This window comes from Balaenoptera borealis (assembly GCF_965194805.1).
Source record: "Balaenoptera borealis genome assembly, chromosome: 14".
NCBI classification, from domain to species: Eukaryota; Metazoa; Chordata; class Mammalia; order Artiodactyla; family Balaenopteridae; genus Balaenoptera; species Balaenoptera borealis.
This window is the reverse complement of record NC_138875.1, coordinates 75,538,411-75,560,852: the sequence shown is the minus strand read 5'-3', so window position 1 is coordinate 75,560,852 and position 22,442 is coordinate 75,538,411. Positions and strand designations below refer to the sequence as shown.

At 41.2% G+C, this 22,442-nt stretch overlaps 2 protein-coding genes across 6 annotated transcripts in view; one reads left to right on the top strand and one right to left on the bottom strand.

The window, feature by feature from the left end:
- The window catches only part of TMEM116 (transmembrane protein 116), a 238,315-nt gene extending 220,229 nt beyond the window's left edge, over window positions 1-18,086 (top strand). For 3 of the 5 annotated variants that reach the window (XR_014234085.1, XR_014234086.1, XR_014234087.1), the window contains 2 exons: window positions 14,148-14,241; window positions 16,367-18,086. The gene's annotated coding sequence lies outside the window, so the exon portion shown is untranslated. Of the gene's footprint in view, window positions 1-8,627; window positions 12,803-14,147; window positions 14,242-16,366 lie in introns of those variants that run through there. The other 2 variants (XR_014234084.1, XR_014234088.1) reach the window with 2 other exon arrangements.
- ALDH2 (aldehyde dehydrogenase 2 family member) overlaps window positions 17,690-22,442 on the bottom strand; it is a 29,551-nt gene continuing 24,798 nt past the window's right edge. The window contains exons 11-13 of the mRNA XM_082353691.1: window positions 22,106-22,263; window positions 20,314-20,428; window positions 17,690-18,129 (exon numbers count right to left, since the gene is read on the bottom strand). Coding sequence (XP_082209817.1) covers window positions 18,097-18,129; window positions 20,314-20,428; window positions 22,106-22,263 — 306 coding nt within the window. The 3' untranslated portion in view covers window positions 17,690-18,096. The remainder of the gene's footprint in view (window positions 18,130-20,313; window positions 20,429-22,105; window positions 22,264-22,442) is intronic.

Here is a 22,442-nt window from a genome sequence, read left to right as displayed (position 1 = left end):
TGAAATCCCTGCCTTAAATGTTCTGAGTCTGGCGGTTAAACTTATTGGCTGTTATCTGCACATACTATCCCTCTATCTAGAGACTTACTCTCCCCACCCAACACACACACACAGCCCAATCTCTACACAGTCTTCAACCACATTCTAAATACTATTTTATCAGAAAGAGTAGGCCTGATCCTTGGTTCAATCTAAATCAGATATTCCTATTACCTCATAATTTACTTCCTTGTACTTATCACAATTTTAATTTATATATCCACTTGCTTTTTTTCTTTAGTGTTCTCTCCCACACTAGACTAAATACTCTCAAAAAGGGAAAGAATCTTGTCTGTATTACTGGTCACATCCCCAACACCCAGCCCACTGTAGGTGTTTAATAAATATTTGTTGAAGGAATCAAGGAATGGAGAAGGCAGAGCCCTGAGGAAGGAGAGGTTTCCTCCATTTTTTCCACTTTTTTGCTGGGGAGGTAGTAGACAGCCTAAGATAGCCTTCAGTGATGCCCACCTCTTGGTATTCATGATCTTGTTTAATCCCCTCACCCTGCTTGTGGGCTGATCTAGTGACTTGCTTCTAATGATGGGATGGCATGTCTGAGATTAGGTTGCAAAAAGTCTGTGGCTTCCATCTGGGGTACCCCTCTCTTGCTCTCCTATTCTCTTGCTTATTTGCTCTGAGGAAAGCCAGGTCAAAAATGTGAGCTGCTGTATTAGTTTCCTGGGGCTGCCATAACAAACTACCACAAACTGGGTGGCTTAAAACAACAGAAATTCTCTACAGTTCTGGAGGCCAAAAGTCTGAAATCCAGGTGTCATAAGGGCCATGCTCCCCTGAAGACTCTAGGGAAAAGTGGAGTCTTCCAGCAGTCCTTGGCATTCCTTGGCTTATAGGTACATTATTCTAATCTCTGCCTCGATCTCCACATGACCTTTTCTGTGTGCCTCTATGTTCTCTCTTCTTATGAGGACACCAGTCATTGGATTTAGGGCCCACCCAAATTTAGTATGACCTCATCTTAACCTAACTAATTACATCTGCAGAGACCCTATTTCCACATTCTGAGGTTCCATGTGAACATGAATGGGGGAGGGGATACTAATCAGCCCACTATAGTTGCCCAATAGAGGGCTCCATGTGTCAAGGAACTAATGTCCCGCCAACTGTCAGTGAGAACCTGAGGCCTGGCCAGTGGTCACATAAATGAGCTTAGAATGGATCCTCACCTAGTTGAACCCTGAGATGATTGCAGCCTTGGCCAACAACTTGATTGCAACCTTCTGTACCAGGGGCACCCAGCTAAGCTGTGTCCAAATTCCTGACCCACAGAAACTGTGACATAATAACTGTTTTTAAAGCACTAAATTTAGGGGCAATTTGTCATGCAGCATAGATAACTAATACAGATTTTGGTGCCTGGAAATGGGGTGCTGTCATAACAACTACCTAAAATGTGGGAGTGGTTTGGAACCAGGCAGTGGACAGAAGCAGGAAAGATTTTGAGGAGTGTGTTAGAGACAGCCTAAATTATCTTGAACAAACTTAGTAGGAATCTGGACTTTGATGATGCTGCCAATGAGAGCTCAAAAGGAAGTAAGGAACATGTTATTGGAAACTGAAGGAAAGAGGATCCTTGTTATGAAGTGGCAGAAGGTTTAGCAACAGTATCGTCTGCAAGTATGTGGAAAGAGAAAATATTCCTAGTGAACTGGGTGATCTAACTAAAGCAGTTACCAAGCAGAAGGTGCTGCCTGGCTTCATCTTGCTTCTTGTAGTAAAATGGGAGAAGAGAGATAAATTATTGAACAAGAAGGAGTCAGGACTTGATGATTTTGAAATTTTTTAGTCTCTCTAGATGGCAACCAGAGCTAAAATTAAGCTATGGCTTTCAAGCAAAATCAAATCCAGGGTCCTGTAAGGAAACCATGATCTGTCTTTGTCAGCTCAGGCTGCTATTACAAAATATATGGCCCTGCAGATGCATGTCCTTCTCACACGCAAAATATATTCACTTCATTCCAACAGCTCCAAAGTCTTAACTCTTCAGAATCAACTCTAATGTCTAAAGTATCTACATACTATTGGACTTCCCTGGCGGTCCAGTGGTTAAGACACCATGCTTCCATTGCAGGGGGCATGGGTTCGATCCCTGGTCAGGGAACTAAGATCCAACATACTGTGTGGTGCGGTCAAAAAAAGAATAAAGCTTTCCTTAAAAAAATAAATACTATCTAAATCAGATATAGGTGACACTCTAGGTATGATTCATCTTGAAACAAAATTCCTCTCTAGCTATGAACCTGTGAAACCAGATAAGTTATCTACTTCCAAAATACAGTGGTGGGATAGGCATAGGGTAGACATTCTCATTCCAAAAAGGAGTAATCAGAAGAAAGAAAGGAGTAATCAGAAGGAAGAAAGGAGTGATGGGTCCCAAGCAAGTCCAATTCTAGCAAGGCAAATACCTTTAGATCTTAAGGCTCGAGAATAATCCTCTTTGGTTTGATTCTCTGCCCTCTGGATCCACTGGGTTGTGGTCCTGCCTTTGCAGCTTTGCCCAGGCAAGGGTCCTGCCCCCAGGACTTCAGATGAAGCCTGTCTGTCCTGTGGAAACCAAGGTGATGGCCCTGATGATTTCTGAATTGCTTTTGGGATCATTCTTCCCCTTTCTTGAATAGTGCACATTCATAGCCAAGTAGCTGTATCATCCTGTCCTGTAGAATCAACATCTGAAAGCCTTCCTTCATTTCTTCCCATCTCAGTCCCCTTCAGTACAAACAGGCAGTGTTTCTGTTCCGATAATCCAATAATCTCTATCATTTGATAGTCCAACCACATCCTTCAGTGTTCTCTTCCAAACACATTTGCTCATTTTTGGGATATGGACAGGCTGAGAATTTTCCAAAGCATTAAATTCTGGTTCCCTTTGCTTAACAATTCCTTCTTCAAGTCATCTCTTTCCTTTCACATTTTATTGTAAGCAGTCAGGAGGAAGCAAGCTACTCTTCAAACACTTTATTTATAAATCTCTTCACTGAATATTCATTTTCTTTTTTTCACAAATATGACTTAAATATTCAACTTTGATCTTTTACTTGCAGCAGGATTTTTTCTTTTTTATTAAATTTTATTGGAGTATAGTTGACTTACAATATTGTGTTAGTTTCAAGTGTACAGCAAAATAATTCAGTTATTGAATATTCATTTTCATTGCTCTCCAGCTGTACCTTGCAAAAACACTAGGACACAGTTCAGCCAAGTTCTTTGCCACTTTATAACAAGGATCATCTGTTCTCCATTGTCCAACAGCATGTTCCTCATTTCCCTCTAAGACCTCAACAAAGTGGACCTTACCATCCATATTTCTGCCAACACTCTGTTCATGATTATTTATGTGTTTGCTAAGAAAATGGAAGCTTTCTCTCCAGCTCTCCTCTTTTCCTTCTGAGCCCTCACCAGAAACATCTATCTTTCTAGCATGTACTTCCAAATTCTTCCAACTTCCACCCTTTCTCCAGTTCAAAAGCTGCTTCCACATTTTTAGGTAATTGTTATAGCAGCACCCCACTTCTCAGTACCAAAATCTGTCGTAGCTTGGGCTGCTATAACGAAATACTGTAGACTGGGTGTCTTTGAATTAGACATTTATGGGTGTGGCCAAGATGATGGAGTGGGAAGACCCTGAGCTCACCTCCACCCATTGGCACACCAAAATTACAACTATTTACAGAGCAACTATTGATGAGAATGACCTGAAGATCAGCAGATTTTCCACAACTAAAGGTGGAAAGAAGGAACTACAGGGAATTCCCTGGAGGTCCAATAGTTAAGACTCTGTTTTCACTGCCAAGGGCCTGGGTTCAGTCCCTGGTCAGGGAACTAAGATCCCACAAGTTGTGCAGTGTGGCCAAAAAGAAAAAAAAAGAAAGGGAACCACAACCAGGCAGATAGGAGGGGCAGAGATACAGTATAGTTAAGACCCACACCTTCAGGGTAGGCTATCCAGAAAAGTCCAGCCCCAAAACGTCTGGCTTTGAAGACGAGAGGGGCTTCTGTATGGGAGAACCAGAGGGCTATAGGAAACAGACTTGGCTCTTAAAGGACATATGCAAAATCTCACATGCTCTGAGACCTAGTACAGAGGCAGTAATTTGAAAGGAGCCTGGGTCAGACCCACTTGCTGATCTCGGAGGGCCTCCAGGAGAGGCAGGAGGCAACTGGGACTCCCCATGGGGACGTAGACTCTGGCGGCAGCCATTTTAGGAGCTCATTCTACCATGACATTGGTTCTGCCAAGTGCCATTTTGGAGTCCTCCTACTAGCCTATTAGTACCAGGGCCTTACCACCACCAGCCAGTTGGGGATCCCAGGATCCCCAAGCTGAACAGCCAGCCACGCAGGGATCTGCCCCACCCACCAGTGGGCCAGCAGCCTCCACATAAGGCAGGGCCTGGCAGCCAACTGGGCTGGAGGCCAGCCCTGCCTACCAGTGTGCTCAAAGCAGTCAGCCCCGTGACAAGAGAAGGACCCATGCAACCCACATGGGGGCACCCCTAGAGCGTATAGCTCTGGTAACCAGAGGAGAAGGTGCTGCTAAGCCCCATAGGACATCTCTTATATAAGGCCACTTCTCCAAGATTGAGAATTGTATCCAATCTACCTAATACATAGAAATAAAAACAGAAGTAAGCAAAATGAAGCAATAGAGGAATATGTTCCAAACAAAGGAACAAGGTAAAACCCCAGAAAAAGACTAAGCAAAGTGGAGATAAGTAATCTAACCATTAAAGAATTCAAGGTAATGATTATAAAGATGTTCAGTGAACTCAGGAGAAGAATGGATGAACACAGAAGCTTAACAAAATATAAAGAAGAACCAAACAGCTAAAGAATACAGTAGTGGAAATAAAAAATACACAAGAAGGAATCAACAATAGAATATACAGAAGAACAGATCAGCAAACTGGAAGACAGAGTAGTGGAAATCACCCAAACTGAACACAAAAAAGGAAAAAGAATTCTGAAAAATAAAAATAGTTTAAGGTACCTCTGGGACAACATCAAGCATACTGAAGTTCACATTATAGGGTCCCAGAAGGAGAAGAGAGACAGAAAGGGGCAGAGAACTTACTTGAAGACATAATAGCTGAAAATTTCCCTATCCAAGGAAAGGAAGCAGACATCCAGGACCAGGAAGCACAGAGAGTCCTAAACAAGATCATCACAAAGAGGTCCACACCAAGACACATTGTAATTAAAATAGAAAAAAAAATTAAAGAGAGAACATTAAAAGCAGCAAGGGAAAAGGAACTAGTTACATACAAGGGAACTCCTATAAGACTGTCAGCTGACTTTTCAGCAGAAACTTTGCAGGCCAGAAGGAAATGGCACAATATATTTAAAGTGATGAAATGAAAAAACCTACAACCAAGAATATTCTACCCAGCAAGGTTATAATTCAGATTTGAATGAAAGACAAAGAGTTTTACAGACAAGCAAAAGCTAAAAGAGTTCAGTACCAATAAGCCAGCTTAACAAGAAATGTGAAAGGGACTTCTCTGAGTGAAAAGGAAGAGACCACAGGACTTCCCTGGTGGTCCAGTGGTAAAGAATCCGCCTTACAATGCATGGGACGTGGGTTCAATCCCTGGTCAGGGAACTAAGATCCCACATGCCACAGGGCAACTAAGTCCATGTATCACAACTACTGAGCTCACGTGCCTCAACTAGAGCCCGCGCGCCACAACTACAGAGCCCACGTGCCCTGGAGCCTGTGTGCCACAACTAGAAAAGAGAAAACCCACACGCCACAACTAGAGAGAAGCCTGTGCACCGCAATGAAAGATTCTGCATGCCGCAACTAAGACCCGATGCAGCCAAAAATAAATTAAATAAATAAATAAATGATAAAGAAATCTTTTAAAAAGAGAGAAAAGACCACAACTAGAAATATAAAAATTACGAAAGGAAAAATGTAAAGGCAAATATACAGTAAAGGTAGTAGGTCAACCACTTACAAGGCTAGTAGAAAGGTTAAAAGACAAAAGTAGTGGGCTTCCCTGGTGGCGCAGTGGTTAAGAATCTGCCTGCCAATGCAGGGGACACGGGTTCGAGCCCTGGTTTGGGAAGATCCCACATGCCACGGAGCAGCTGGGCCTGTGAGCCACAACTACTGAGCCTGCGCGTCTGGAGCCTGTGCTCCGCAACAAGAGAGGCCACAATAGTGAGAGGCCCGCGCACCGCGATGAAGAGTGGCCCCTGCTTGCCGCAACTAGAGGAGGCCCTCACACAGAAACGAAGACCCAACACAGCCAAAATAAATAAATTAATTAATTAATTAATTTTTAAAAAAAACACAAAAGTAGTAAAATTATCTATATCCATAATCAGTAGTTAAGGGCTACACAAAACAAAAAGACATAAAATATGGTTTCAAAAACATTAAATATTAAACACAGTGGTGAGTAAATATGTAGGGTGGTTAGAACGTGTTCAAACTTAAGAGATCAACTTAAAATAATCACATATATATATATGATTGTTATATATAAACCTCATAGTAACCACAACCCAAAAATCTATGATAGATACACACACAAGAAAGACAAAGGAATCCAAACATAACACTAAGGATAGCCATCAAATCACAGAGGAAGAAAGCTAAAGAAGAAGAAACGAACAAAAGAGAACTACAAAAATAACCAGAAAACAGTTAACACAATGGCAACAAATACATATCTATCAATAATTACTTTAAATGTAAATGGATTAAATGCTCCAATTAAAAGATTTAGAGTGGTTGAATGGTTAAAAAAAAAAAAGACCCATATATATGGTGCCTACAAAAGATTCACTTCAGATCTAAAGACAAACATTGAAAGTGAGGGGATGGGAAAAGGTATTCCATGCAAATGGAAATAAAAAGGTTGAGATAGCAATACTTACATCAGACAAAACAGACTTTAAAACAAAGACCGTAATGAGACGAAGGACATTAGATAATGATAAAGGGATCTAACCAATAAGAAGATACAACAATTATATATGTACCCAACACAGGAGCATCTAAATACATAAGGCAAATATTAACAAATATAAAGGGAGAAGTTGACAGTAACATATCATTGTAGGGGACTTTAACGTCACATTTACATCAATGGACAGATCATCCAGACAGAAAATCAATAAGGAAACACTGGCCTTAAGTGACACATTAGACCAGATGGACTTAATAGATGTAAATAGAACTTTTTATCCAAAAGCTGCAGACTGAAAATTCTTTTCAAGGGCACATGGAACATTATCCAGGAAAGATCACGAGTCTCAATAAATTTAAGAGAACTGAAATTGTATCAAGCATCTTTTCCAGCCAGTGATAGGAGACTAGAAGTCAACTACAAGAAAAAAATGGCAAAAAATACAAACACGTGGAGACTAAACAATATGCTACTAAACAACCAATTGTTCACCAAAGAAATCAAAGAGGAAATTTAAAAATACCTGGAGACAAATGAAAATGGAAACACAGTGATCCAAAATCTATGGGATGCGGCAAAAGCAGTTCTAAGAGGAGAGTTTATAGTGATACAAGCCTACCTCAGAAACAAGAAAAAAAATCTCAACCAAACTTTACACCTAAAGGAACTAGAAAAAGAAAAGCAAACAAAACCCAAAATTAGTTGAAGGAAAGAAATCATAAAGATCAGAGCAGAAATAAGTACAATAGAGATTAAAAAGGCAACAAAAAAGATCAATGAAACTAAGAGGTGTTTCTTTGAAAAGAGAAAATTTAGTCAGACTCATCAAGAAAAAAAGAAAAAGGGCTCCAATAAACAATTAAAAATGAAAGGGAAGTTACAACCAACGCCACAGAAATACAAAGGATCATTAAGAGATTACTACAAACAATTATGTCAATAAATGGACAACCTAGAAGAAACGGATATATTGCTAGAAATGTACAATCTACCAAGACTGAGGCAGGAAGAAATGGAAAATATAAAGAGACCAATTACCAGTAATGAAATTGAATCAGTAATTTTTAAAAACTCCCAACAGGGACTTCCCTGGCGGTCCAGTGGTTAGGACTCTGTGCTTCCACTGCAGGGGGCCCGGGTTTGATTCCTTGTTGGGGCACTAGGATCCTGCAAGCTGCAAGGCACAGCCAAAAAAAAGTGAAAGCAGACAGACAAAATGTCACATACTGTATGACTCCACTTATGTGAAATATCCAGAGTAGGCAAATCCCTAGAGACAAAGTAGATTAGTGATTGCCAGGGGCTGGGGTGGGGGGAGTAGGAGGGATTAGGGGATGACAGCCAAGGAGTACAGGTTTCTTTTTACAGCAGTCAAAATGTTGTAAAATCTATTATGGTGATAGATGTATAATTCTGTGAACATACTAAAAAAATTCAATTGTACTCTTTAAATAAATGGGCGAATTGTATGGTATGTGAATTATACCTCAGTAAAGGCATTTTAATGAGGAAAGGGGGTGGGGGAAGAAGGAAGGAAGGAAGAAAATAGGAAGGAACCATCCTTTCTTGTGATAAATCAGTGTCTCTCAAACTTCAATGCACAGACTGACCCCTGAGGACCTTATTAAAATGCAAATTTTGATTCATTAGGTGTGGGGTGGAACCTGGGAATCTGCATTGCTAAGAAGCTGCCCGGTGCTGCAGATGCTGCCAGTTGGTCCTGGACCACACTGATGAGTGAGTGTAGACACCTCCAGGGTGCCCATCACCCAACAGCCCCTGCTTAGGGGATGGGCTTAACATCCAGTGAGTACCATGTGACCCCATCCTGCAGCCACAGCTGACTGGCTCAGGAATGGACTTCTGGGCCAAGCTGGACCTATCAGAAGCTCATGGGAACTGAGACTGGAACATTAAGCCAGCCGTGAGTCGTGTTGTCCAGGCTGAGGCAGTCATCGTCTGCTGCATGAATATTTAAGCAGTGAAAGCCAATCTGCAGAGAAAGGAGAAGGCTGCGGAGAGAAGCAAAGAGGAGCAGCATCCAGTCTTTCTTGGTACTTACTGTCCCTCATCCTGCCCCAAACATCTCCCTTCTGCTTGATAACTCAGATTGACGTCTTGACCCTCTGAGTGTCACCGAGTGATCACTTACTGGACATTTAAGTTGTTTGAAGTTTTCTGCTATCACAAATAGTGCTCGGAAAGAGCACTTAGGAAATAAACATATTTTGTCCACTTGTCCATTTGTTATCTTGGATAAATTTTTAGCAGTGGATTCCTACCAGAAAAGTCATACCACGTTATATTCTCCTATAGTATGAGAGCATGCACTGGTTTTTTACCTAAATTTCTGTTCCTCAAATATAGCATAATAAAATTTGACAGTCTGTGAATGGAAAGTTCTAGCATTTGCTGAACTTGACTCAGTTCAAATCCTTCAGCCTCTCAAGAGTTGGAAGGGACCCTAGCAATCATCAAGTCCAGCCCTGTGCCCACAGTGCAGCTCTGCATTGCTGCGGCTCCTCAGCCCCTGCTGGAACACTTCCCTTGACCTGGCAGGAACCTTCCCACACGCAGCTTTTTCTGCCCATTGCCAGAGATTTCCTGCTTGCTTCCCTCACTGTTCACTGACTGGCTCGTGTCTCTCCTTTGGGAGCCACAGAAACATCATCCCTCTTCTGGGATAGCTCCTCAGATGTCTCACTTGGTAGTTTTTTTTTTTAAGTATTATTTTGGTAAAAACTGTAAAACATCAAATTTACCATCTTAATTATTTCTAAGTGTATAAATTAGTAGTTTTAAGTATATTCACAGAACTTTTTCATCTTGCAAAAGTGAAACTCTGTACCCATTAAACAGCCACTTCACTTGGTAGCCTTTTGAAGCCCCAAGGGGAAAGTAAGATTCTGAAAAGGCACAATTTCCAAAGAGTTATCTCATTTGACGACTGTGATTCCCACTTTTCAGCTGAGAAACAAGACACAGAGATTACCTCAAACGAGACACAGGAACATGACATTTTGATATAGCTTTAAAAATAAACCATTAAATGCTCAGATGATTATGGTGATGATGGTTTTTATTGTTGTTATTGCCAGGTAATATACTGAACTGATATCCTTATCTCCACCCTTTGCAATGGGATTGAAGAGAGGAATCAGTAGGAGTCAGAAAAGAGTGAAGGGCAGGTGCTATCTTAGTCTATTCGAGCTGCTCCAACAAAATGCCACAAACTGGGTGGCTTAGAAGCAAAAGGAATGTATTTCTCACAGTTCTGGAGGATAGAAGTCTGAGGCCAGAGTGCCAACACGGTTTGGGTGAGGGCCCTCTTCCTGGATCATAGCTGGCATGTAAGAGTCTCCAAGGAGGCAGAGTAGGACCAGGAAATATCACCAGCTTCCCCCAGGATAATCCTGTTCCTCAGATGTTTCTAGTGTTGTCAAAAGCTCCCACAAGTATTGGGTCAGTGTGTATCAAATGAAATTCCCCGTATTAGGTAACTGAACTGTGGTTACATAAGGGAGTATCCAAGAAAAAAATTCAAACACAATAAAGTATTAAGAAGTAAATGGGGGATTCCCTGGTGGTGCAGTGGTTGAGAATCTGCCTGCCAATGCAGGGGACACGGGTTCGAGCCCTGGTCTGGGAAGATCCCACATGCCACGGAGCAACTGGGCCCGTGAGCCACAACTACTGAGCCTGCACGTCTGGAGCCTGTGCTCCGCAACAAGAGAGGCCGCGACAGTGAGAGGCCCGCGCACCGCGATGAAGAGTGGCCCCTGCTTGCCGCAACTAGAGAAAGCCCTCGCACAGAAACGAAGACCCAACACAGCCAAAAATAAATCAATAAATAAATAAATTTAAAATCATGTCATTCCCCTGCTTAAATCTCCTCAATCAATTCCAATTAAAAAAAAAAAACTGGTTAGTGAGTATCTAACTCTTTAAAAAAAAAGAAGTAAATGGGCATGATGCCTGCAACTAACTCATAGATGGTCCAGAAAAAAAAGAAAATATATAATGGGAGTTGGTGGGTAAGAAGGGATAGAGCAAATGGGAGAAAATGCTAAAAATGGATGAATTTGGGTAGAGTATATGAGAGATTGTACTTTTCTCAGAACTCTAGTTTGAAATAATTTCAAAATAAAAAATAAAGAGCAAACACAGGTCTTTCTGAAGGAAGTTCAGATCCCTCTCATATTAAGGAAATGAGGGTTCCTGTATGGAAGGGTCAAAGAATGACCTGATACATTTTTTCCTCAGGCAGTGGTTCTCAAAGTGTGGCCACCAGACCAGCAGCATCAGCATCACCTGGCACTTAGTAGATACACAGTAAATATTTCTTCCTGGGGCCACCAGACTGGGAACCAGGGGTGTATTTCACTGAACATTTTTTTTACCGTGTTTATTTATTTCCTTTTCAGAAAAGGGTTAATAAAATCAATATAAATGAATATCAGTTCCCTTTTATTCTTCACAAAAGAGCTGAGTGAGAGCTGGATGTGACTGTAGGGATCGTGAGGAGATGGAGGCCCAGAGGTAATGCGGCTAATTTTTTTAAATTAAGGTTAAACTCACATAACATAAAATTGACCATTTTAAAGTAAACAATTCAGTGACATTCAGTACATTCACAATGTTGTGCAACTATCACCTCTATCTAGTTTGAAAACATTTTCATCATCCCCAAAGGAAACCCATATCTATTATCCATCCCCTTTCCTCCTTTCCCCAGCCCCTGGCAACTACCAATCTACTTCCTGTCTCTATGGATTTACCTATTCTGAACATTTCATAAACATGGACTCAGACAATATGTGGCCTTTTATGTTCAGCTTCTTTCACTTAGCATCATGTTTTTGAGGTTCATCTATACTATAGCATGTATCAGTGCTTCATTACTTCTTTATGGTTGAATAATATTTCATTATGTGAATGAACCACATTTTGTTTATCCATTCATCTGTTGATAGACATTTGTGTTGTTTCCACCTTTTGGCTACTGTGAATAGTACTGTGAACATTCGTGAACGAGTTTTTGTTGGAGTCCCTGTTTTCAGTTATTCTGGGTATGTGACCCTGGCCTCTTGATTCTCTCATTGCATTTGCCTGCTAGGTATTGCCCATGTACAGTCGTGTTGTATGTAACACCATGTTTTGTTTTGTTTTGCTTGTTTTAACCATTTTTAAAATTGAAGTATAGTTAATTTACAATGTTATACTAGTTCCAGGTATATAGAAAAGTGATTCAGTTATATGTAATATATATATATATATATTTTCAGATTCATTTACATTATAGGTTATTACAAGATATTGAATATAGTTCCCTGTGCTATACAGTAGGTCCCTGTTTATCTATTTTATACATAGTAGTGTGTATATGTTAATCCCAAACTCGTAATTTATCTCCCCGCCCCCCACTATACCCTTTAGTAACCATAAGTTTGAGTCTTTTTCTGTTTTGTAAATAAATTAATTTGTGTAGCACCATCTTTGAAAGACACCAGCCTGGTAGGTCTAGCCTATCAGCTCTCGGAGAGGATAACACTGTAGTTGTACTTATTGGCCACGAGTTGGCGCCTAGACTTAGAAAACGCCTCATCAGCTCAGTTCTCGGGGCTGCGTAGTTCCTTGTGTCCTTCATTCAGCCATTTCCTCTTGGGCACTGGGCAAGGCTAAAGGCAGAAACAGCAGCTTTACACCCAATACTCCTGTGACTGACCCATATCCAAATACCCAGAGAGATTAGGTTATAACCCGAGAACTTTTTGCTTAGACAGCTAGTGTTCTAACTGGTTTCTGTCACTAAAAGCACAAGGAAATTAATGTGTCTAGGATGTCAGAATCAACATTATAGACATTTCTTAATAGCTAGCATTTCCTTTGTTATTTGTCAGTTTAAAAAACAGATTCTCTTACAATGAGTCTAATTCACAGGGACTGGGGGCAAGAAACATTACATTCCTCTGTTTTCTCCAATTCACCCCAACAGGGGTTTTGGCAACACTGAAATATTAAAAGGTCGGCAGTAACTCAGGAAACTCTCAAATCTCTGTCTTCTTCAGATAAGAGCACCAATATTCTTTGGGGGATCCATCCCTCCCTCATTTTCAGCCCAGATGGACTAGAGGGGACTCCAGTCCTGGCCACAAGGGTGGAACCATTATGACTCAGGTCTAAGTGAATCATCACATCTCAACCCTCTGGCCACAGTGACTGGTCGAGGGAGGGGCAGGATGTCACATCAACTGGACCAATTAACATGAACCTCAGGGTCTTTGCTGGGGCTAGCAAAAAGGGACTTTCTCCTAGCCAGTGGAGTTGAGTCTGGCTGGGTGTGAGACGAGAGCTGTTGAGGTCAGTTGGCTCTTCTAAGGATCCAGACCCACCAGAACCAAAATGGGTATGGTCTAAAAATGAAGCCCACCTGGCAGAGGTGGAGCCAAGAGATGGAAACTTTTTGAACTTCTGAATCAAGCCATGGCCAAAGCTTAGATGTCAGGATTTTGGAATATAGGAACCATTTTTTTACACTGGTTTGAATTTGGTTTTCTGACACTTGCAACTAAAATATTCTTAATACACTGTCTGTTTAGAAAATCTTCCCAGTACTCTCACCCTACATCATGAGATTTGGATTAAATTGGTGGTAAGGTTAGGCAAAGGAGAGGCATCACCCTAAATTTTGAGGGTACTGTTTCACATCATGGTAGGGATTGCTATTTGCCTCCCCAAATCCATTTTCCTTTTCTTCTTTAGAACTAAGAACTTCAGTTTTAGCTAGGCATGCTGATCCCTGGCTAAAAAGACAATATTCTTTATCCTTCTTTGCAGCTAGATGTGGCCATGTATCTTAATTTTGTCCAAAGACATATAAATGGAAGTTTTGTGGGCAACCTCTGGGAAGTTGCCTCATAGAGAAGAGTGTCCCACCTTTCTTTGTCCTTTTTACCATCCTGCTCCCTGGAATGTTGATGTGATGGCTGGAATGTTAGCAGCCATATTAAACCTTGAGGATGAGGGTCATACTCTAGAGATAATGGAACATTGAAATAGTAGGAACCCAGGTTGCTTAAAGACTTTGTGGAATCACATTAATAGCCCTTAACTGCCCAACTTTGGACTTCTTTTACTTGAGAGAGAAATAAACTTTTATCCTTATTTTAGTTGTTATTTTTGCCTGAGAAACGTGGACTGGGAACAAAATCAAGGAGTGGAAGAGTCAGAACCTTGTAACTCAGTGAAGGAGACACCAAACTAGGTAACATAATGCTAGCTTTGCCTCTATAGTTCCTAATTCACTGTTCCTTGTAACCAGTAAAACAAAACATTAAAAGTGTGTTTATTATGATTAACAAAATAAATATTACATTAAAAAAATGTGTTTAGTGCATGGAGGGTGACAAAGCCCCCAACACTGTAATCCCACAATCTGGGAGTGCCTAGTCATTTTATCGTGACACTTCACTTTAGTGCAATCGCTTGTTTCATTATCTCCACAGCTAGACTAAGCATTGGGAGCCAGTAATGTCACCAGCATTACTCCCTAAGGAAGCAGTTACCTAGCATAGTACCTAGCCTATGATAAGTGCTACTTAAGACTTCCTGAAACAAGGAATAGATAAATGAACAGAAAAAAGGTAAAATTTTAAAAATCTAAAAAAATTGCCAGAATGGTTTGTTAACACATTGCTGCAAGGGGATGGTAATCTCAGGTCCCCTCATTTATCTCCTCCAAGTTGGCTTGGGCAGTTCCCAAATCTTGTCAGAGAAGCAGTGAACCGAAGGCTATGAATTTGTTCAGTCTGAACTGCTGGAGGGAGACTCTTGGCACTGGGATGTACAAGGAATCCTGTTTCCCAAAGTAAGCTTTGCCCACCAGTGGTGTTATTGAGATGATTTCAGGTGGTACAAAGGCAAACTTTGTCTTAATGATTACATATTTGTAAATTATCCAAAACTTACAAATATGGCCAAGGAGATAAATGCATGTCCTTTCAAAGTCATGCATAACCCCATTTCACAGGCCCACCCAATGATTTTCTCATTCTCTAGGACAAGGGTCAGCAAGCTATGGCCAGGAAACCAAATCCAGCCCGTGGCCGATTTTTGTACGGCCCTCAAGCTAAGAATGTTGGTTTTTTCCCCATTTTTAAAGGACTAAAAACCAAAAAAGAAAAAAGAATATGTGACAGAGATGTTATGTAGCCTGAAAAGCCTAACACGTTTATCACCTTGGCCTTTTACAGAAAAAGCTTGTCAACTCTGCCCTAGGAGATCATAGCATTGTTTGAATTTGCTGTTAACCAATTAAGAGCTCACTCTGTGACCTATAATTTATATATAGATTTATGTCCAGTACAGCTGCAAATGATTTCTATCTGGTAAAAACAAAATGCTCATGGTTAGTTACTGTTTCTTGCTTTATAGGACATTAACCAGTTTTGTATCTAACCTACCAATCTTTTTTTTAAATTAATTTATTTTTATTTATTTTATTTTTGCCTGCGTTGGGTCTTCGTTGCTGTGAAGACCTTTATTAAAATGCCCACAAATGGCCAGTTCCTCCGTGATTTTTGAACCTGCTTCATCGTCTCTTCAATTGAAGTATAGTTGATTTACAATGTTGTGTTAGTTTCTGGTGTTCAGCAAAGTGATTCAGTTATATATATATATATTCTTTTTCATATTCTTTTCCATTACGGTTTATTACAAGATATTGAATATAGTTCTCTGTGCTATACAGTAGGACTTTGTTGTTTATCTGCTTCATCATCTTATTAATTAATGAGTAAAATCTTTGACCTATGTTCATCTTATATTCACATATGAGTCATGTTTTTAACTTCTGAAAATCAGACTTTGACATGCATTTATTATTGCTTAAGGTAAATATTTAGCAGATAATAGTGGTACTCCCATTTACATAAAGGGCATAAATTATAGGCAAATAACCCAGGCTCAAACCTTCAAGAATTTAACTTCTGGCAAGAAGCCTGGAAAGCAAGTAAAATACATAAGTACCATCTAGGGAGCATTCTTCCCTGCCTGCAGTCAGCAGGGGCCCTTCTTATCCTTCCATGATGTCATTACCTGATCGCTCTCATTGTATCTGGCATCTATATTATATTATAATCATCACTTTTGAGAGTCTGTTCCCCTCACCAGATCCTGAGCTTCTAGATAGTGTCTTAGAAGTCTTATTCGTCTTTTCATCGCCAGTACCTAGCACTCAGTAACCTCCCAGTAAGTGTTTATGATGGACGCATGTGTGAGGGGCGTGACCTTTTCTTCCATCAGGCCCAGCTTAGGCCAGGCGCCCCCTTTTGCACTCTCAGAACACCCTCTTCCTGTTATATCCCTATGTTTAATGCCTCTCTCCCCAGGTAGATGCAAGTGCCATGAGGACAGGGACAGACGTTTCAGCTGACCTGGTGCCACTGCGCACCACCTTAAGCCTAAGAAGCTGCAGAGGAGATGGGAGAACGGGGGTGAGCTCAAAGCTTTGCCCTTTGCCGCTCGGTTCACGTGTAATGGCACTGTTGCTGCTGCTCATCATCAAAGCTAAAATACAGAATCATTTCTTGAAGCAACGTCAACTGGAATATCCCATTACTGATGACTGGTCATAAAATCCTTGTCTCCTCAGTGAGGTACACTTATTTCAGCTATAGAATGATTAATTTGTATACATATATATATATAATCTAAAAGATTAGCTTTACTTGTATTTCATTATTTTAAATTTAGTAACATTGTTTCATCTTTTTTATAATGTCTTCTATTTATGGCAGTTAAATGCTATTCTTTTTTAGATATTGCAATAAGGTATTTTTCAAATTTTTTATCTAAATAAGAGTCAATTTAAAGAAAAAAGTAAATGATAGTACAGGTATATGCATATATGACAAAAATTGTGAAGTGCTATTCAAAGAAGTCCAGTTAGTCTCTAGTGGAATAGGGATCGCCTATCAAGATGTGGCTTAGCCTCAGTGAAATAAAGCCAGGGGTCAACCAATGAGCTCCATCACTCCCTGACACTGTCTGCAAATATTATACAGGTGTTTTTTTCTCAGGAAAGGATCAAACTTTCCCTCAAATTCTTAAAGGAATCTGTGACCCAAATGTGATCACTCACAAACTACTACTGTGATTCAGTTCTTTTTGCTCCAATTCCATTGCTCACTAAGGAATCTTCTGTTTCCTAATTTACTAATAACACTGATTACTAATTTGCCAGGTCCCTTGACTAAAGTAAGGCAGTGTTCTGGATACAAGATTCAAAAGGTCCGGCTATTGGAAATACAGACCTCACTTAAAGTGAGTAAATTGACATCTGGTTTTCAAATTAATCTCTTATGAAACTGGTCCAGCAGGAATCTGTCTCATTGGTTTTGACCAAAGTTTTTGAACTTAAAACACTGAGAACCAATCTTGGGTGTCAAGTGTGTGTTTCCTGGTTTACCTCCCTCTCTCTGAGGACGGGCTGGGAGTCTTGTGTAGGTGTCGTCCTCAGAGTGTCGTACAGGGCCTGTCACACATGGGCAGGCCGGAGACATCTGTTAATTACATGCAGGAAACAAAGGCTATTTATGCACAGTAGGGGATGGGTGACAGTTGTTTACACTGTGACATACACACAGAGGGGACAACATATCTATGTGACAACATCTCCTTGGGTTGAGATGGAGGAAGAGTTACCTAAAAAGTGAAGAGCAGCACTGTTTTTAATGAGTTTTAGTCCAGAATGCAAAGCAAGGTGCTAGTTGCTACTTCAAAGATGGAACAGTGGTAAACAATGGCTTTTTCTTCCCCCATTAAGGCAAGTTACAGAAGTGTTTCAGATGGACAGGATGAGATATTTGAATCTATCTTTGAAAAATCACCCTGAAAGCTAGTAGTATTGTTGCAGTTTAAAAGGCTTTCCATATACCCTTTGCCCCACACCCACCCTATTTATTGATTCAAATTCTGGAACTTTCTTGATCCAAGAGATTTTTCTGGCAGAATTTCTCTTTTGAGACCTTTAGCATGCAACGGTCATTTTTCTTGGTTTTGTTGCTTAATCTCCTTGAACTTTGCATCACTGGATGAGTAAGAAAGCCAGCATGGTTCTTTATGAGTTCTTCTGAGGAACTTTGACTGTGACCTGTAAGAGGGGTGCAGAGAAGCTGTTAAATCTTCATGCTTCCCTTTGGTCTGCAGGCCCCCTCAGCTGGGTGCTGCCTGAGCTATAAACAGAAGGGCTTTCCTGACTTCTAACATCTCGATGGCCAATGGCCAATCCCAGCAACCGCTAGGGCTGTGTTCTGCATTAGATCACACTCTGCCTCCCCTTGACCTAGTCATTCTCAACCGGGGGCAGCTGTGCCCCCCAGAGAACAGTGGGCAATGTCTGGAGACATTTTTGATTGTCACCGTTGGGGGGAGGGTTGCTACAGGCATCTAATGGGCAAAAGTCAGGGATGCTGCTCAACATCCTACACTGCACATGACAGCCCCACCACAAAGGATTATCCAACCCCAAGTGTCCACAGTTCCAAGGCTGAGAGACCCTGACCGAGACCCATATGTTCCTCCACAAGAATCAGAGCCAGGAAAAGATAATGTGCCCAAGCTCACAGGTGTCTCAGTGTGTTAGTGGGAAGGTTGCAGATTCAGATGGATATGGGGTTGAATCCCAGCTTTCCCCGCTACTGGGCAAGTGCTTCACCTCTGTGTGACTCGTTCCCTCATCTGTAAAATGGGATAACAGCAGTATCTCCTTCATGGGGTTGTTGTGAGCATTAAATGATGTAACATACATAAGACAGTCTAGCACAGATTTTGGCACAAAGTAAACTTTCAGTAAAAATAAAAAGAAATTTTCTCATCAGTCCCCCTTGCAAACTTGACTTCTCTTCTGAAAAATCCCTATTTTTGTTAGTGTTGTTATCATTCGAGTTCCTAAAGCTCAAAATACAGGACTTTTTTTTTTTTTTTTTAATTACAGGACTCTTTATCATGAGCACCAAGCACAGTGTGGGTGCTGGGCTGAATCAGCTTTGCCCCCTTCACCCACATCCTCTAACCCTCCTAAGCCATCAAGTCCTGCCATTTCTTCAAAAGCCTTCTCGAGTTCTCCCCAACATCTCATTTCCTGAGGGCTCCAGCATTCACAGCTTACACTTGGATTCCTCCACAAATCACCTCAACTCAAGCCTCTCCTTTTCAGGCTCTTCTACTGCCCTCCAGTCAATCCTTAAGTACTGCAGTTCCTTGGGGCTCAGTCCTAGGCCTTCCTCCCCCCTCACTCCATACCTAAATAATCTCCTCCATAACTATTGTTTTGATGAACAGTTATAGGCTAATGACATCTCAATGTCAATATCAAATCTGGGTCTCACCTCCTGTATATAATGGAAACATTTCAATAAACAAGTAAACATGTTTACTTTATTCCAGTGATCTTCTTGAGAACTTAGGTTGTATATTATTAGAGTTTCATACTATACAGAGTTATTCTCAGGCTTCCACTGTAGTACTGAATGAAGACCACTGTTTACCTTTTCTTGCTCTGTTCCCCCTTTCTCATCCTGCTCCCATCGCCGCCCCCACCCCCAGGCTGGTTTGCTTGCCCTGTGCCCATTTCTCTTTTCTTAAAATATCATTTGTGAGTATGTTTCCTGGTTAAATTATAATTAGTATTCATTGTAGAGAGAAAATCATTTTTACTTTAGTATCTTTTTTTCCTGTCTTTTTTCACATTGATAAAGATATCTGAGTATCTGTATATGAGCATATACAGTTTTAAAGTTGGGCTTATACTGCATTTATCACTTTGTATCCTGCTTTTTTACTTCAAAGGATAAGCATTTTTCATATCAAATATTCTACAAAAATACTTTAACAGCTACTTAATATTCCATAATTTATTGGGCATTTAGGTTACATCTGATTTTTCCCTGTTGGAGAATGCTGTGATGGCTATTTATGGAAATAAAGCTTTCTTTCTATTTCTGATTAGTTCTTCAGGATTGCAGAAGCAAAGGATATGGCCCTTGATATCTAATGCGTCGTAGCTTGATTCTTATTAGAAGTTTTTCCTCGCTGCTTCAGCCCACTGGGATCTTTGCCTCCTCTCAGGTTTTACAGTACTCAGTGTATAACAAAGCCCAGCAAAGGACTGTGTAGGCATAGTGGTGGTCAAGTCCCTACTTATTCCTCATGAGACACAGCAGAGACTGGGTCTTTACCCTCTCTGGTAGCTTCCATGGCTTAAAACAAGAAACTAGCAGTCAATACTGATGGACCCCAGCACGAGGGAGAGGGCTGAGAAGGTGCCCATACTCACAGTTTTCACTTCAGTGTATGCCTGAAGCCCATACTCTCCCAGCTCCCGGCCGCTCCCAGACAGCTTGTAGCCACCAAACGGTGACTGGGCCCCAAACACATCATAGCAGTTGACCCTATAATTTAAGATGAGATTTTAGAAGTAACTCTTGGGGTGGGGGATAAGCATCATACCCCTCGGACCTCCTGTATTGTTCTAAAATTTTATTGAGAAAAATGGATTGGTAGAACCCCACTAATAGCTAGCTATATAGGAGTCAAAAGCAGGCCACATGAAATAAAGCCTTAAGTCATCTCATCCTTCATGATGTGGCCACACATGGATGTCAGTAACGGGGTGCACCACATGCTAGCTTCCCATTTTAATGAATCATTTTTGCTAATTGGGTATTAAGCTTTTTGGGGCAATTTTTTAAAATTATTAAATTTTAACTGAATTTAAAACTCACCACTTTAAAGGTGCTTTATAGTATATTCAGTGCTTTATAATGTATTCACAATGTTGTGCAACCATTACCTCTATATAATTCCAGAACATTTATCACCCCAGAAAGAAACCCTATACCCAATAAGCAGTTACTCCCCATTCCCCCGCTCCTTCAGCCTCTGGCAGCCCCTAATCTACTTTCTCTTTCTATGGATTTGCCTATTCTGGACATGTCATATAATGGAATCATATAATATGTGACCTTCTGTGTCTGGCTTATTTCATTTAGTATTATGTTTTCCATGCTGTAGCAGGTTATCAGTACTTCATTCCTTTTTATGGCTGAATATTTCCATTGCACAGAGAAACCACATTTTGTGTATCCATTCATCAGTTGATGGACAGTTAGGTTGTTTCCACCTTTTGACTACTGTGAATAATCTGTGAACATTCAGATACACTTTTTTGTGTGGATGTATGTTTTTTTTCTCTTGGGTATGTACCCAGGAGTGGAATCACTGGGTCCTATGATAATTCTATGTTTAACTTATTGAGAACTGCCAGACTTTTCTAGTGGCTGCAACATTTTATATTCCCAACAGCAACGTATAAGGGTTCCAGTTTCTCCACATCCTAACCAACACTTGGTATTTTCTGTTTTTTAAATTACAGCCATCGGGGCTTCCCTGGTGGCGCAGTGGTTAAGAATCCGCCTGCCAGTGCAGGAGACACGGGTTCAAGCCCTGATCCAGGAAGATCCCACATGCCGCGGAGCAACTAAGCCCATGTGCCACAACTACTGAGCCTGTGCTCTAGAGCCCGCAAGCCACAACTACTGAAGCCCACATGCCTAGAGCCCGTGCTTCACAACAAGAGAAGCTACCGCAATGAGAAGCCCATGCACCACAACAAAGAGTAGCCCCCACTCGCCGCAACCAGAAAAAAGCCCACGTGCAGCAACAAAGACCCAACGCAGCCAAAAATAAAATAAAATAAAATAAATTTTTTTAATTAAAAATAAATAAATTACAGCCATTCTAGTGGGTGTGCAATTGGTGCTAAGCTTTTAAGACCAGTGTTTACAAAGATGTGGGCCCTCAGCTCTGGTCTCCTGCTCTTGTTACAGCTTGGTAAGGAGCCCCAGTCATCCATCTGCTTGCCCAAGAACAGCTGCACGGGCATATGCACTGGAGGGAAGTTTAATCTGGAGGAGAGGGGGAAGGACATCCCTATCTGCTATACCACAACCTGACCCAGGAGGAACTAAGCCCGGCACCCCAATTCTGGGATGTGAGTAGTGGATTCCAGAAGACCCCGGCTTGGGGATCTCTACCTGGGTTGCGAGAGGCTGCTGGGAGGCACTTACCACACGGTGCCAGCCTGGAGGGCTTGGGACAGATAATTGGCCTTGTCCAAGTCCTTTGTGAAGACAGCTGCGGCCAGCCCATACTTGGAATTGTTGGCTCTCCTAACGACTTCCTCTATGGTCTTGAACTTCAGAATCTGCATCACTGGCCCAAAGATCTGGGGTTAGAGAGCACAATGGGTGGGTGGGGCAGACACGGAACCACCTGTTACCCAGCTTTCCACAGCGCTAAGCAGATGATTCCAGATGTGGTAACAAGCCCCCAGACACACCCTAACAGTTCCAGAGGGAGACGACAGCTCCCACACTCACTGGAATACAAAGGGAAGGAAGCTAA